We start from the raw sequence: 15108 nt of genomic DNA on the forward strand, positions 1-15108 counted from the left end.
CTAATGGTAGGAGTGGTACTATATGTACTTTACAATTGACAAAAATATTATTATGCAATATACCACAATGGGCACCTAACTACTACAGCATATCTGTACTTCAAATTACGAATTACTTTAATTTGTACCAGATAGTTAGCAACATATTAGTTTAACAAGAATCTTATTTGTCACTGTACTGAACAACTATCATGATTTTTATGTATTACTGGAGTGGAAGTATGATCAGAATACGGTCTTTAGGAGTTTTGTAAAACAATTGCAATTTACAATGATTTCTTTTGTTTTTCTTATTTTTTCTTTTCCAACCTCTTATCAATCCTTCCCTACACCCACCCATAATTTTCTGTCACACAATTGTATTTTTATTATGCCTTTATTGAATACTGCGGAATGCGTATACACATTACTTATGGTTTAACACGCTGTATCTACACAGTTTTCTTTTATCAGTTTATACAATGCTACATGCCCTTATTTGAAAAAGGTGAATGCCGAAAACATGTGTCATCACTAAGGGAACGCTGTGATGTTTTTTCCAATAAAATATTGGTGATAAAAATCTAACTGACGCAGGTCTCTGAGAATTTGTTCTTAACTCATTCACAAGTAAGTAAACATTTCAACACTTGTTTGACTTTTCAAGGCAGACCCCTTAAAGTATCCAGCCATTCCCAATTCTAGCACATGAGTTCTCTGATGCAGAAGTGGGACCCTAGTGGTCTAGGAGCCAGCTGTAAGCAGGGTGAGATGGGGCTCAGTTGCAGGCAAAGTTCAGAGTTCCAGAGGAAGACTGTTCAAACAAGTAAGCATTTTTACTTTAGAGTGAGTTGCAGGTAGAGGGACTTCAGAGAAGACACCCTAAGAGGATTCCAGCATTGGGTATCGGTGAACTGAACGAGAGACCTTTCAATCACAGAAAATACCCCAAAACTACACAGGAATACAAGATACTTAAGGTAAGTAAATACCAAAGCCAGCACAGTACCTCAGCACAGAAGATTTTACAGCAGGAGGAATTAAGGATTTGCAGCCAAAAACCCAGTCGGGAGTTCCTTCACTGGAAGGACTTCTGCTGCAAGGATCACAATGAAGGCTCTGGGCAAGGTTTTTCTTTCGACTGGATGCGGCTCTTGATATGGGGCCTTTTTCAGGAGCTCAGAAGCAGGCAGAATATCTTCGGTCAGATTCTCATCGTTTGCAAGGGTCCAGCACTCTGGTGAGGGGGACTTTTCAGACTCGATTCACTACTCTGGAGCTCCAGCATGATGCTTACAAGTTTCAGCATGAAAAGACTGTGTACCGCACAATGGCTCAAGATCCCAGTGTTTTGGGGTACTGCAGTCCGCAAGGTTGCAGCACGACGTGGGATGGCTCAAAATGCTTGCCACCTTGAGTCTAGGGGGTCTCACCAGGTTCTGAATCTGGGTCATCTGTTTCCGGATCCGGAGGTCGATTGGAAGGAGGGGTAGCAGGCCCCGGTCACACTGCAGGCTCTCCGGTCACTGGAAATCATCTCAGCTGCGTTTGCGTCATCATCCTCTTCAGTCTTGGTTCCAGTGGTCATCTACCTCTTCAGCTTCCAGTATCAGACTTTTATGCAGGAACCCAGCCATTCAAACATTTTGGCAACATTCAAACTTGGGGGGGTTGGCAATCCTTTCAGGACAGCCAGCCGCCCAGTTTGAACTGGAGTCTCACGCTCAGGTTGGAAGACCAAGGTTTGCAGAGTTTTGAACTCCTTCCTCCTTTCACAGACACTCTTGAGCCTGGGTGGGGAGTCCATACAATTATGGCCAAAGATAAAAATCACACAAAGGAATTTCCTGCCATGGAGTTCAGGGGAAGGAACAAGAAAGGTCAAGGAAAACTAAAATGGTGAAAAAAGAAGACTGGCCATTTTGGTAAAATGAGCACCCATGGGTGCTTTACCCAGCTGTACTGCCTGCAGTAAAGGTTCACCGAGTTAATAAAAAGGTTCACTGCCACCAGCCATTACAGTTACATTTGTCTTTGTAACAAATGTTACATTGAAAAAGAGAAGGGGGATACTCAGCATCTCCCCAGCACTCCACAGAAGGTGGGGTACTGGTCTCACCTAATCAAATGCAAAAGGTATCCAAATATCCTTTCTACCCTTGGAACTGTAGTTCTCACAAGGTTAGCTATAGAAAGTTAAAAGGTGAGCCCATAGGGCAACCCAGCAACAATAGGCACTAATCGCCAAAATGTTGTCAAAGAGAATAACTTTTAAAAGACACTATGGACATTCTTAAATATTACACCCATAAAAAGAGTAAAAGGTTATGTGAGTTTGGAAAAAGGTTCCCGCTCACAGGTATAAGGAAAAATAATCCACCAGTAAAAGCAAAAAGGTCTTGGGATGATACAGCTCAGGAAGATTTAACATTGCAATGAAAATCTTAACTAACAGACACACTTGAGCCTCTGCCGTGACACCCAAGAATTCCCACCAAAGGCAAAACACACATTCAGACCTCCCCCTCCCAGAATGGTAGAAGAAAGGCTAACAAAACAAACACTCAAGGAATGGTGAAAAACGAAAGGAGCCTCCATGTTAGAGCACAGGTGACCCGTTTGTGCATAACCAAAGCTGTGAATAGTCTGCGGTAGAAAATAGCACAAAAGTTTGTAGAACACGTCCACTGCCACCAGCCATAACTTAGTGTTGTCACTGTGACCAGGAAGTCACAGGAGCAGAGAGAAGGGGGATACTAGGTATCCCATTAGCTCTCCACATAAGTTGGAGTGTGCTAATCTCTCATAAGTTGAAGTTTTAGGAAGCATACAAAGTATCCCTCTATCCTTAAGAACATTTGTTTTTAAGGATAGTCCAAGAATATCAAAGGAGAACCCAAAGGGTTCCGAGCAACACTGCACATAGGGTGCTTTGTGCTGCAAAAGTATAACACAGATGCCTGTAGGAGATATGGAGGAAAGCAATAGTCCATAGAATAAGGTAATACAAAAAGAACAGCGTTCCCAAAAGTCATAGCAAATAAGAATGAATGAAGGGGAAAAGGCTCTCCTAATTTAGGAGATAAAGTAAACGTTCTAGAAGTCCAGCTAAAAGAGCTGGGAGGCTCACTAGGAGAGGGGATTAAGCATACAACTGATAAATCTTCCTAACATTTGGGGTAACTTAACGTATTTTCCTCCCTCTAGGTGTGCTTTGTAGTGTAGATTAATATCAATGCTGCTATGTATTAGAAGTGAGGGAAATTATGATATAATGGCAGTTTGGGTCCTTATTTCAACTTTATAAATGTGTGTTTTTGTCTAGGTTTACTTTTTCTTCCCAACTATTAATTTAACATGTATCGTGCTGTGAGAAACCTGAAGGTGCCTCGCCCGCTAGTCCCCGGGGTGGCCAGGACACGTCCATCGCTATTGGATTCAGTTCTTTGGGTGGACCAGTGCTGGAGGATCACCTGGGTGAGTGGTGTTCAGGTAGTGGGAGTGGGACACCGGATGGCGGGACACGGTATCCCCTTCCCTGTAACACCTTCAACTTATCCTTCCAGGTAGGATACTTGTGAACTCAAACCCCTTCCCCCAACCCTCTTACGCAACACACACTTTCTATCTGACAGCTCGCTATATGAGAAAACGGACATGCACACCTGACTTCCATTACACTTCCCCACATATATAAAAGGCAGAGCACGAGAGCAAACTCTTGAGCGAGGCAAAGCACACAAGGAAACAGCAGTTCCAAGATGGCAGTTTAACACAAGGAGAAAGACGGCTAAACAGAAGAGGATCACAAGTAGGGAAGTGGCCTTGACCTTTTCGACGAGGAACCGTTACTTTCACGAAACCTCAAGAATAAAATGCGTAAGACCAGGAAACCAGGCAGAAGAATCCTGCATTGTGTGTCAGAGGTACCCGAGGCCCTCCCGCTTGGACAATGAAGGCGGGGAGAATCGCCTGCTGCCGTGGTACTGTCCTTGGCCCATCCAACAAAGCAGAGCCAGTGAAATCAACACAGCCGGTGGGTTTTGGAGACCAATACCAGACCGGTCTGTGTTGAAGCCAAGGTTGCAAGTGGCAACATTGTATGGTGAGCGCTGAATCGAACAGTGTATGAAGCGCATGTGATAACCAACGCAAGTAAAATTGAACAACAGATGAGTGACTGAATTTTGAAACCAAGATACAATACCTTTGACAGAGTGGTCCGGCCGCGCGTTTGTGCCCATTCGAAGGTCTCTCTAAGGTATCCAACTGAGAATTGACAAAGGTGAAAGAGTTGCAAAGAACTGTGCATCAATGTGGTCTTGCAACGAGTCAAGCAAAATCCTGTGCACAATGGAAAGTCTTTGATGTTGATACTGCCAATAAAGTTGACAAAGTATATAAAGTAGGTCTGAGCCCGGCAGAGGGAGACTGATTGAACATTGTGTTAAAATGGATCTTAGCCCGGCTGAGGGGGATCCGAGGTGAAAAGTGAATCACCTAAGAAATTGAGTATGTGTGAAATCCTGAGAGGAAAATAACGTATTGTTTGTTTGTCGCATCAGGCCCTCTGAAAGAGACTTGGGCACAGAAGACCCTGATGCTAATATTTGAACTGCACCCTCATGCTAGAGAAGACGGAGACTGTGCTAATCTCGAGTGTGCCGCCTTGTCCCGTGCTGAAAGCGAGAAGGGAGGCCAATGGCCTGAATATTCTGACTTATATCATTTCTTGAACACTTCTTTCTTTTTCCTAACATTGTTTCCCATGCTATTTGTATTTAGAGGTAAGGATTGACAATAGGTTTTTTAGTACAGGCCCTTTTGTTTGACAAGACACTACTAGTACTGTTATTATTATTTGATGGTCATAGCTTGCTCCCAGCTTTTAGATTTAGGATTAGTTATGCCTTTTTCAAACCCTTTTTGAAGTTCAATAAACACCCTTGAACTGTGGTCACTTGTGTCTGTCTTACTGATCATACCATGCCTTCCTTACAGTGCCTACAACTGGTAGTGGACAACACATTTATCTTATGATTTGGTAGGGTCTCTTGTGGTACGTTGTTTTAATACATGCACTGTGAGTGTTATATTTAACTTATAGTACTTATTTGAACTTGTGATTCTTTTTTTCAGTATATATTTTTCATTATTGCAGTGTAGTGTTGTGCAGGGGTAACTTCGGGGATTGACTATTTCACTACTAGCCTTCCTCCACCCTTCCATACGCCTGACTACTCTATTAATAGTATTATCTTCCACCCTGTTGGAAGCCCTGTCTTGCCTTTTAGGTTAGATTTTATTTTATCCCTCTCCTGAGAGCTGTGGAAAAATCTCCCCAACAGGATACGTTGGTATTCATACAGGTGCTTGGCTGTGCGCTCTGTCCCTTTTATCAATACATACTCTGATACAGCCTGTGTCCACAGTATCATTCAAAGCATGCAGGAGTTTGATTTTTGGCAATAGGTTCTCGGACACACTGGATCCTAAACTGGAAAACCGACACAATACCGTTCATTGAAAATTGGGTACTATGTTATTGACTAGGGAAAAGATAGCTTCTGGTCTATGTGCCTCTAGTTCCAATTTACTGTGCTATGTCACCTGAATTTTTGTGATTTTCATTTTTCAAACGAGGAGAATTGGCTATCTCCGAGCTCTAGTTGTTACAATGGAAAGACCTTTACTTGCTGGGTCTAGTGTGGCTGTGCATCTCCACATTAAGTTTGTTACTAAAGGTTACAATTTCTCTCATTTGCTCTTGCCTAGTAAGATACTCCATGCTTCATGTACTCTTTATGATCTATGTGTGCATGTGTAACCTTTGTTTGTAAGGGTAACGTTGTGGGTAGAAGTAGTAATATCTGTTTATTACAGTGCACACTTTTTAAAATGTCTTTCTCTACTTACACCTTCAGTTAAGTGTTGAAAGATAATTTGGTTTATATGTGATCTACAAATGTACAAATACACACTTAGTCCACAACTCTTTGGTAAATATAGTAGCCTATTAGGCAAGCCACTTAGCCAAATGACGATTTGGTTTGTATTTTCTCTGCAGGTTGCATATAGGCAAAGGTGTCCAACTAGAATGTAAAGGTGAAGGTGATGTTTGGGTGCGATGCCTCAGCGACCACGCTGTGTTTGTTCAGAGTTACTATTTGGACAGGGAAGCAGGACGAGCACCAGGAGATGCAGTTCATAAGATCTACCCAAGTGCTTATATTAAGGTAAGTTCAACTTAAAAGCTGAAACATTTGAACATTGATGTGTAATTGAACTAATCTATGTACTTTTTAATTTATAGACTGTTTTTCGTTTTTTAGACTTTTATCTACCTAAACCTTCTCTAGACTACAATGCTGTTCCTGCAACACTACTACCTTCTTTTTTGTTTTGGTCATTGTGTGGTGTTTGAGCATACTTGCTTTTCTTTTTTTTTCACAACTTGTTTCTAGGATATGTTCCCAGAATGTTGAAATACAATCCTAATGATTTCATTGCATTTTCTTCAAATCTTTAGAACCAAGTCAATTATAAACAGTTCATACTATGTATATGTTAGTCGTTTTCCTAAAGTCCACTTGAGGGAAGACTTCATAAACTTATCCCAATGATATACAGGTCCCCAACTCTTAGTATCAGTCTGCACTACTAGTGGAAACTTGGTAGAATGGCAGAGCAGTCAGGCTTATCATAAGAGGAAGATGTGAGCTGTAGGTAAGTATACTGCACCTAGTTAATAAAGCTACTCAAAGAAACCCTTACACCAATAAATGTATATTAAAATATAGATGTATTTTATTTACACAACATACATTTTAAAATACTTAGATCATTACACCAATACACATAAGAATACTTGTAGATACTTTTCAAAGGCCACTGCTTAGTTGGTTATTAATCTCGGTTATAATTGTTAGAGTTTGACACTAATGACAGTTCTACCGTACTATCGGTAATAATGCACAATCACGCACAAAGATATACAGTAATTGTATTTAGTTTGCACAACCACATACGATAGTCATTTTGGATGGAAAACAGTTGGTTAGTCAAACAGTAGCAGATCTTAAGATTCTAGAGGCAATTTAAGTGTGAGTTAACACTTTTTAAGTCTGATCCTTAACTCTTTGTAAAAGTCAGTTTTGAGATGGCTCAAAGTCTCACGAAGCAGCAGAACAGCAACAGTTCTCGTGGATACTTTCAATCTCTAGGGAAAGGATACTAGAAGAATAACTCAATGGTGGAGACCCTGTTAAAGGAATCAAAAAAGGCACACAAGCTGGCAGCTTGGTTCAGAGGTAAGAGGGGACACCTCTACGTGCACTCCAACACTCTGGAGCGACTTGTTGGAATAAGGTAAGCAATACCTTTTCTCCCCACTGTAACTTGATGTTAAAATAAATGTTTGTGGCTGGATTCTCCTCCATGTAGCAGCGCTGAACCCGACCTCCGGATTCCTTTGTCTGGTGACGAAGGTAGGACAGTGGACGGGATCTCTCAGCAGCAGTCTCGAGGAGGACCTCTGGCACGGATTTCTTCAGCTTCTCTGGTCAGTCTGGGGTGTTGGCGCCTTTTCTGCAGCAGCAACAAAGGACACGATTCGCCCAGTCAATCTTCGATTCCTGGAGTCCTGCACTCTGGTGAGGGGACTTTGATGAGTCAGAATGTGTCTCTGGAGGTTCACCTGGAGCTCAGCAAAGACTTGGACGGATTCGGGCTTGGAAAGACAATCCACTACGATTGGGTCAGAGGTTTCCTGGTATTCGCAACTCGTGAACACCACAGCACCTCGGGAGATGGCTCAGATTGTAGTTTGTCTTAGGACTGGTTGTTACCACCAGTCAAAGGGAAGGAGTTGTCCTGTTCGGAGTTCCTCTGTCGCATAGAGAAACTGGGTCAGGACAGCAGTGTTAGCTTCACTGTGTTGCAAAGGATCTGCAGACATCTCTGGTCGTCTTCTTCTTTGGTTACTTCAGTTTCCAATGGTCGACTTGCCTTTCACCTCAGGATCCTCACCTTTTATTCAGTTTCTGCACACACTCCTCTGCAATATCTCTCACAGCTGTTTACAGAACGGGGCAGGTTGTCAGAGCGTCAAATCTTCTTCTACTGCGCAGAGGCAGTATAAACACCTGCCTCCCCGTTAGGTCTTGGGGCCTGGGATATAACTACCACAGGCTACCGCGACCCTTCGGGGAAAGAGGGTTAGGGTCCGTTGAGTGGATAGGTAGGGGGATTGTAGGATCACCGGATAGAGGAGTAGGAAGGTGTTATGGACAGGTAGGGGGAAGATCAGGGTAACATGCTCCTTGACTCCTGCTTCTTATCGTGGAGTTTCAACCAGTCACTCTTGCATACTTCACAAACATACAATGTGCCCAACGTGAGGGGGCCTTTGTGCGGGAGCCCCAACCAGTATGCTTGGTGCAGATGCTGCACTAGTTCGTATGCTACCTGCACTCAATAGTTTTGGTCAAAGAATAGTGCCCCTAAACATCTCACATTATCTCATGTAAGTTCAGGCTTCACCCAACATTACTTCATGCAAGGCATTGGTAAGGTAAATCACGTTGCAATTGGAACAGACCCTCACATTAGCCCATGTTTGGATTGCCCCCTCAACAGAAAACAGAAGTAAAACATAAGACTTAGCTTCGTCTTTGGTGCGAGTTCTGTGGTTTCTGGCCGTTTTGCGTGACTGGTCTATGCACCGTCCTGCAGCTTCGTTTCCACTGAAAAAATAAGGAAATGTCAGAACGGGTGCGCGTACATAGTTTTCCCCTTAATGGGTTAATGTCCGGAGTTCAAGCGGTCCGCGGCTAATGACCGCCTCACAAGTTCTATTGAGTTCAGACAACTAAGTGCCCCCAAGATGCATGCAGAGAGTTTTATAGGAACTGCCCAAGTAGGGTTAATGAATATGAGCCCAAGGGTTCGGCTTTCGTTTTGTTCGCCACTCCGTTTTTGAACTGTTAGTGTTAGTGGGAAGAATCCTTTCCATGCAGTTAACCGCTGGACAAAGTAATCATGCTGCGCTACTTATCTCAGTAGTGTAGGCGTTGCCTGGGGTGTATTTGCAGGCGGGCTAGTGCCCCGCTGAGGCTTGCCGGGAGGAGCTTGGGCGGAACATGTCTGCTCTTGGTGCCGGTCAGGATTGTGTTAGGGAGAATTCTCTGTAAGGCTAATTTCCCAAACCTAGTGAGTCCCCCAGCAGCTTTGCTGGATTTTCGGGGTTTATTTTTTTCTCTCCTGCTAAGAGTGAGATTCTTTTTGCTCCCACTCTTAGACATGATTTGAGGTGTTCCTTTAACTTTCCATGTGTTTATGGGCTATGGGCTCTTTTACTCCATAGGGTCTCGTGTGTTTTTTTTTATGTGGGTTACACAGCACCCTCCGTGCCGTAACCCAGGGGTGTCGTAGCGACCCTCCAACATAGACTCTATAGCCTGGGACTGACAACTGTCTCCCAGGGCATGTAAAGTCACCATTGGCTTTGCTAGTACCAAATTATGAACAGAAACCAGTACAAACCATCATATTTTGGACGTACTGGTCGGGGCAATTCGATTGCCCCGGGGTCTGTTGTTCGAGGGGGCATGTCTCCGTCCCCCCTGATCGAGTTTTGGCTGGTGGCAGTGGATACTAATTTTTATATTCGACCGCGAATATTTCTATATGGGATTTTCCCATTGTTCGAGGCTACCAACTTTAATTATTTAATTCTTATAGCCTGGAACATACCGCCGGTTTATTTATTTAATATTAATTTGCCGGTTGGTATTTTTTGCCAGAACTCGATTCTAAAATGTCGTTTGTGTTCTCTTCTGTGACTCCAACCCAAGTCGAGCCCTTTGTTCCACTTTTTGGCGGGCTTCTCCACAGAAGCCTCCAAAAGTGGTGCCACTCTGTTTGGGTACCACAGGGGGTGTGGGAGGGGGTTTAGGCACCCTGGACTGAGTTACCCTGGTAACTCGAGTCGCACTCTTGTGTGATTGGCCCAACCACTTAGCATGTTTGATTGACAGCTAGGCTGAGTGAATGGGAGTATGCTGCATAAAAGCTGGGCTTTGGGGACTGGAACTTCAGAAGTCGCCACAGGACCTAAGAATCCGAGGAGGGAGAAGCTGAGCCGGCCTGCAACGAAGACACCACCGGTGGAGCCCTGCTGAACCGTCTCACCACTTTTCCCAACGACAGAGGAGATCTTCAGCCCGGAGAGTCTTCTTCCTTCAACTGATGGGGATAACCAGTCTACCTTCTTTTCGCCTTCCTGGAGCATCTCGTGGCCACCTTGCCTGTGCCAAGCACCCCGGCAACCGGGATACCACGTTTTCACCACTACCGCGAACCGAAAGGGTAGTACCTTTGTACCGGAGAACTCTGTGGCTGGTTTCTTCCCTGGCAGTGCAACGACCTTCATCTTTCTTCCACGACGAGATCTTCTCTTCCTCTGGACGACGCTGCGACTTGCATCCGCTGCCAGGAACAACTGCCCCCGCTGGAGGATCCTCTCCATTTAAGGTACTGTGGTCCGCCTGGCTTCCCTTGCAACCGATTGAACGGGGTGTATTAAATCCTCGTCTCTCGAACCTGGGTTAGCCTGGGACACCTTAGCTAACTTTTCTGAACTGAACTAAACCTTTTTCGAACTACCTCCACAAACTTCGAAGACTCTGTGTAACTGTCTGATCTTGGGCACCTTCCGCCTGGCTCTCTAGAAAGTGGCCTGGCACCTAAACTTCCTTGCTCACCAGTAGACTGTGCCTTCCTAACTTGCTGTGGTTCGTTAAGTGTTTAGTGTGTATGCTTCCATAATTCTGCTTTTCCCTCCCTTTTTATTGAACTTGTTGGAGTGCCATTGAACGTTAAGCGCTCACCTCTGTCTGGAAATAAGTGGTGTTAACTAAGACTTGTCCAACAAGATCCATTTCAAGGGTTGGTGGTCTGTTTGAATCACAAAAGTAGATCCATAGAAGTATGGTCTAAACTTCTTCAAAGACCACACAATGGCAAAACATTCACTTTCTATGGTTGCCCACCTTGTCTCAGGTTCCGTTTAGTTTCCTACTGATGATACAGATTGGGTGTTCCCTGCCTTTCTTATCCAGCTGACTCAGAACTGCACCTACACCTGTATTGGAAGCATCTGCCTGTACAATAAAGGATTGGTTAAGTCAGGAGCTCTTAATACTGGAGCTTGACAAAGGGCTTGCTTAAGTCCTTCAAATGCCTTAGTGCACTCCCCATTCCACCTGACCTTCTTGGGTAATTTGGGTGAGGGGATCACATTAAAGGGAGAAGCTATGGACCCATAGTTCTCAATGAAGTTCCTATAGTAACCTGTGAGACCTAGAAAGGATCTCACTTGGGTTTGCGTAGTAGGGATGGCCCAGTCTTGTACAGCCTGTACTTTGCTAGCCAATGACATTATTTCACCTCTTCCTACTTCATGTCCAAGGTAGACCACTTTACTCTGACCAATTTGACATGTACTTGCCTTTATGGTTAGATTGGCCTGCTGAAGAGCCTGCAATCTGAAGTTGTCAATATGTTTCTTCCAAGTAGGGATGAACACTGCAATGTCATCCAAATATGCCATGCGGAGGTTCTTATCATCCCATTCAGAACATGATTCACCTTCCTTTGAAATGTAGCAGGTGCATTCTTTAGTCCAAAAGGCATGACCTTAAACTGGTAGAGGCCTCCTGGGGTTGAAAATGCAGTTTTCTCCTTGACATGGTCTGTCAGAGCTATTTGCCAATAGCCTGAGGTTAGGTCAAATGTACTGAGGTACTTGGCTGAGCCAAGTTTGTCCACCAGCTCATTTGTCCTAGGCAAAGGGTGGGCATCAGTCGTGGTGACTGCATTAAGGGCTCTATAGTCCACCTAGAATCTCAACTCCTTGGATCCTGCTGTTGGTACTTGCACAATTCGACTAGACCATGGACTTTTAGAGGGCTCTATTACCCCGAGATCAAGCATCTTGTTGACCTCTTCCTTTATGTGGGTTCTTACATGGTCTGACGTTCTGTAACCTCTGTGTTTAACAGGTAAACAGTCACCAGTGAGAATCTCATGTTGGCCCGAAGGGGTCAAGCCTGGTGAGAGTGAAAACAGAGGGGCAAACTGATTTAACAGAGCTTTGCACTCCTCCTGTTGTTCCAGTGTCAGATCAGAAGAGAGATGAACTCCTTCTACCTTCCCATCTAAAGGTTGTTCCCTGAGGAGGTCAGGTAGGGGCTCACTCTCCTCCTCTTGAGCAGAGGCTAGAAGCAAAGCTCCCAGTTCTGGTCTAGAGACATAGGCCTTTAGGTGGTTGGTGTGAAAGACCCTGGGGGCCTCATTAGGATTGTCAAAGTCCACCAAATAATTGACCTCCAAGTTTTCCCACAACCTTGAAGGGTCCAATCCATTTGTCCTGCAAGGCGGCCCTCTGCCTTGTAGGTACCATAACTAGAACTAGCTGGTCTTGAGTAAACTCAACCATGTTGGCCTTCTGGCCATGCCAATGCTTCACCAGAGCCTGACCTGCTTTTAAGTTATCTGAAGCTTCTGTCATCATGTGTCATTCTCCTTCGGAGACCTAACACATAGTCAGTGACTCTCACTGCCTTGTGGGAAGGAGAACTCTCCAACCCCTCCTTGATTAGGGCCAATGGACCTCTAATCGGATTACCATCGAGAAGCTCAAAGGGACTGAATCCAACCCCTTCCTGAGGGACTTCTCTATAAGCAAAGAGAAGGCATGGCAGTAGAAGGTCCCACTTTCTTCTAAGGGGTTCTTCTAAAGCACCTATCATCCTCTTCATAGTTCTGTTAAACCTTTCCACCAACCCATTGGTCTGGGGATGATAGGCTGTTGAGAACTTGTAGGTCACTTCACAGTTTTTCCACATGGCTTGCATGTAGTGGGACATAAAGTTAGATCCCTGTCAGAGATAACTTCCTTAGGAAAACCTACTCTGGTAAAAATACCAAGTAGGGCCTTAGCCACTGCTTGACCTGTGACAGTCCTCATAGGTATGGCTTCAGGATACCTGGTAGCATGGTCTACCACAGCCAATATAAATCGATTGCCTGATTGATGTATTAAGGATTCCAATCGGGCGTCACACACTGGACCAGGACACTTGGTCTTAGCCTGGGATGTGGTGCTCAATAGGAATGCTTTTTCTTTAATTTCAACAAATTCTTATTGAGCCGGTACCCGACCTGTCACCCCCTTTTACAAATACCCCGGGTCACAATGGACCATGAACCAGGCCGGTTGGTGAAAATACAATATTTATGTATTTTTAAAGTACCAAAACATCGCACACATTTTAATATTGGGCAGCAATCACCAATGGGGTGATAATGACAATGGAAATGAAACAATGCACTTGGTTAACCTTCTACTAGAACATATCCAAAGCACAAATGAATTGGAGCACTTTTTTAATTGGGATAGATAGCACCCAGGTTAAGGTTTCACCCTGCAACTTTCCCTCAACCCACCAATATCAAAATCCGACCTTCCCTTGCAAAGGCCTAAAATGACACTCAGATTTTGACAATTAATGATGTGTGTTTAATGATATGCATAAGTTTTATCACAGTATCCAGGATGTTATATCGCTAACAACCATCAGGCAAAGTATCACAAAAGCATACCGTTCACAAAGCAAGTGAACATTGAAAACCCAGTGCAGCTGAATTTATACATGGAAAAGTTTCATTTTTTTCTAGTTTGCAGTTTGAAATGCCAAAATGTTATTTTTTTCAAAAAACAGGTGAAAAACACTGAATCGGAATGTGGTTTTTTGGCAGGGTGAGAGATGCACAGCACAGGGACAATACAGAAGTGAAAGGAGGGCTATAGCTGGTGAATTGAGAGATATTTGGAAGGTAGAAGGAGGTTCATTTTTAGGAAAATAATGCAGTTCAAAAGAGAAAATCGGTTTTAAAAATGAAAGGCAAATTTTGCTTAAACTAAATTATGTAGACTATATTGTTAAAGAATGCCACGGTACGTTCAAAGATTGATTCGCAAGGTCAACCTTTTCCCGCCGTGTTGTGATATATGTGGGAATTAATTTAAATTACTCCAAATATGACTAATGAGTTACCAGATGAGATGAAGGAACACATTGCGCTAATACTAGTAAACAAAAACAAGGTGCACAGAAAATTAGAACAGCCTAGACAAGTAATGGAGATGGATAGGGTTGCTTAGAGAGTGCCACAAAGACAAATGTCAAGATGGGGTAGACTGTGTTATGGAATGGGCCATACTCACAGTCCGCTCTTAAATTTGGGATTAGGAACAGTCAACCGGGTTCTGGACTCCAGGGCTCGGATCACAAGGTAGCAACAGGCTCTCCTAGCAGAACAACAGCTGGGCCTGCCTGGTCACCGGATAATCAGGACAACTGGATGGCAGGGTTGCAGCAGGCATGCAGTTAGTGGGCAAAAAGACAGGCTAGTCTCAGGATGCTTCCCAAAAGAATACCACAGCTTTTCCCTTTGGTTATTGGGATTTTTAGTGGGATTTCTGGATTGAGGCCTTGATGGGATGGTCAACAATGCTTTGGCTTGCAGTGAAATCTGGAATCAGCTATGCTTTGGCTTGGCAGTGGGATCTGGAATCTGGCAAGATGAATGTGGACGATCAGGAACGCGGGCACAGGAAATTCAGGAAGAGTGTGTGTCCAGAGTTCTGTCAGCCACCCTTTTTATAAAGCATGGTGACATCATAGAATTATATGGTAGGGCAGGCTTAGCTAAGCATGCCTCTAAACAACTGGATTGGTCAGGGGTGATAGTATTTAACGCCTTCCTCTCAGCTGGTTGGGTTTCAAGGGCATGATGTCAGATTTATGATGTGAGGTTTACAATGTCCAGAACCTCCCACAGTTACTTTAGCTAAAATCCAGTTTTGCCATAAATGGCACATTTGTACAGTTGGGGCATCTTAATTACATAAATAGGTTACATATTTTCTGCAGAGCATGCCAGTCCAACTTTATAGTTTAGAAGGGCAAAACAATGTCTTGCAATCGTTTTTAGTCATTTTTAGTGTGAAATATTCAGCCTAAGATTCTATAACTTTATACATGTGTATGGATTATCGTTCGG

The 15108-nt window shown here is 43.8% G+C and overlaps 1 protein-coding gene across 3 annotated transcripts in view; it reads left to right on the forward strand.

Moving 5' to 3' along the window:
- Positions 1-15108, forward strand: part of SMAD4 (SMAD family member 4) — an 850418-nt gene that overhangs the window by 663381 nt on the left and 171929 nt on the right. For all 3 annotated transcript variants that reach the window (XM_069626978.1, XM_069626979.1, XM_069626980.1), the window contains one exon: positions 6047-6215. In XM_069626978.1, the coding sequence (XP_069483079.1) occupies positions 6047-6215 (169 nt within the window). The remainder of the gene's footprint in view (positions 1-6046; positions 6216-15108) is intronic.

This window comes from Ambystoma mexicanum, chromosome 6p (assembly GCF_040938575.1).
Source record: "Ambystoma mexicanum isolate Mex_15411 chromosome 6p, UKY_AmexF1_1, whole genome shotgun sequence".
In the NCBI taxonomy this organism is placed as follows: Eukaryota; Metazoa; Chordata; class Amphibia; order Caudata; family Ambystomatidae; genus Ambystoma; species Ambystoma mexicanum.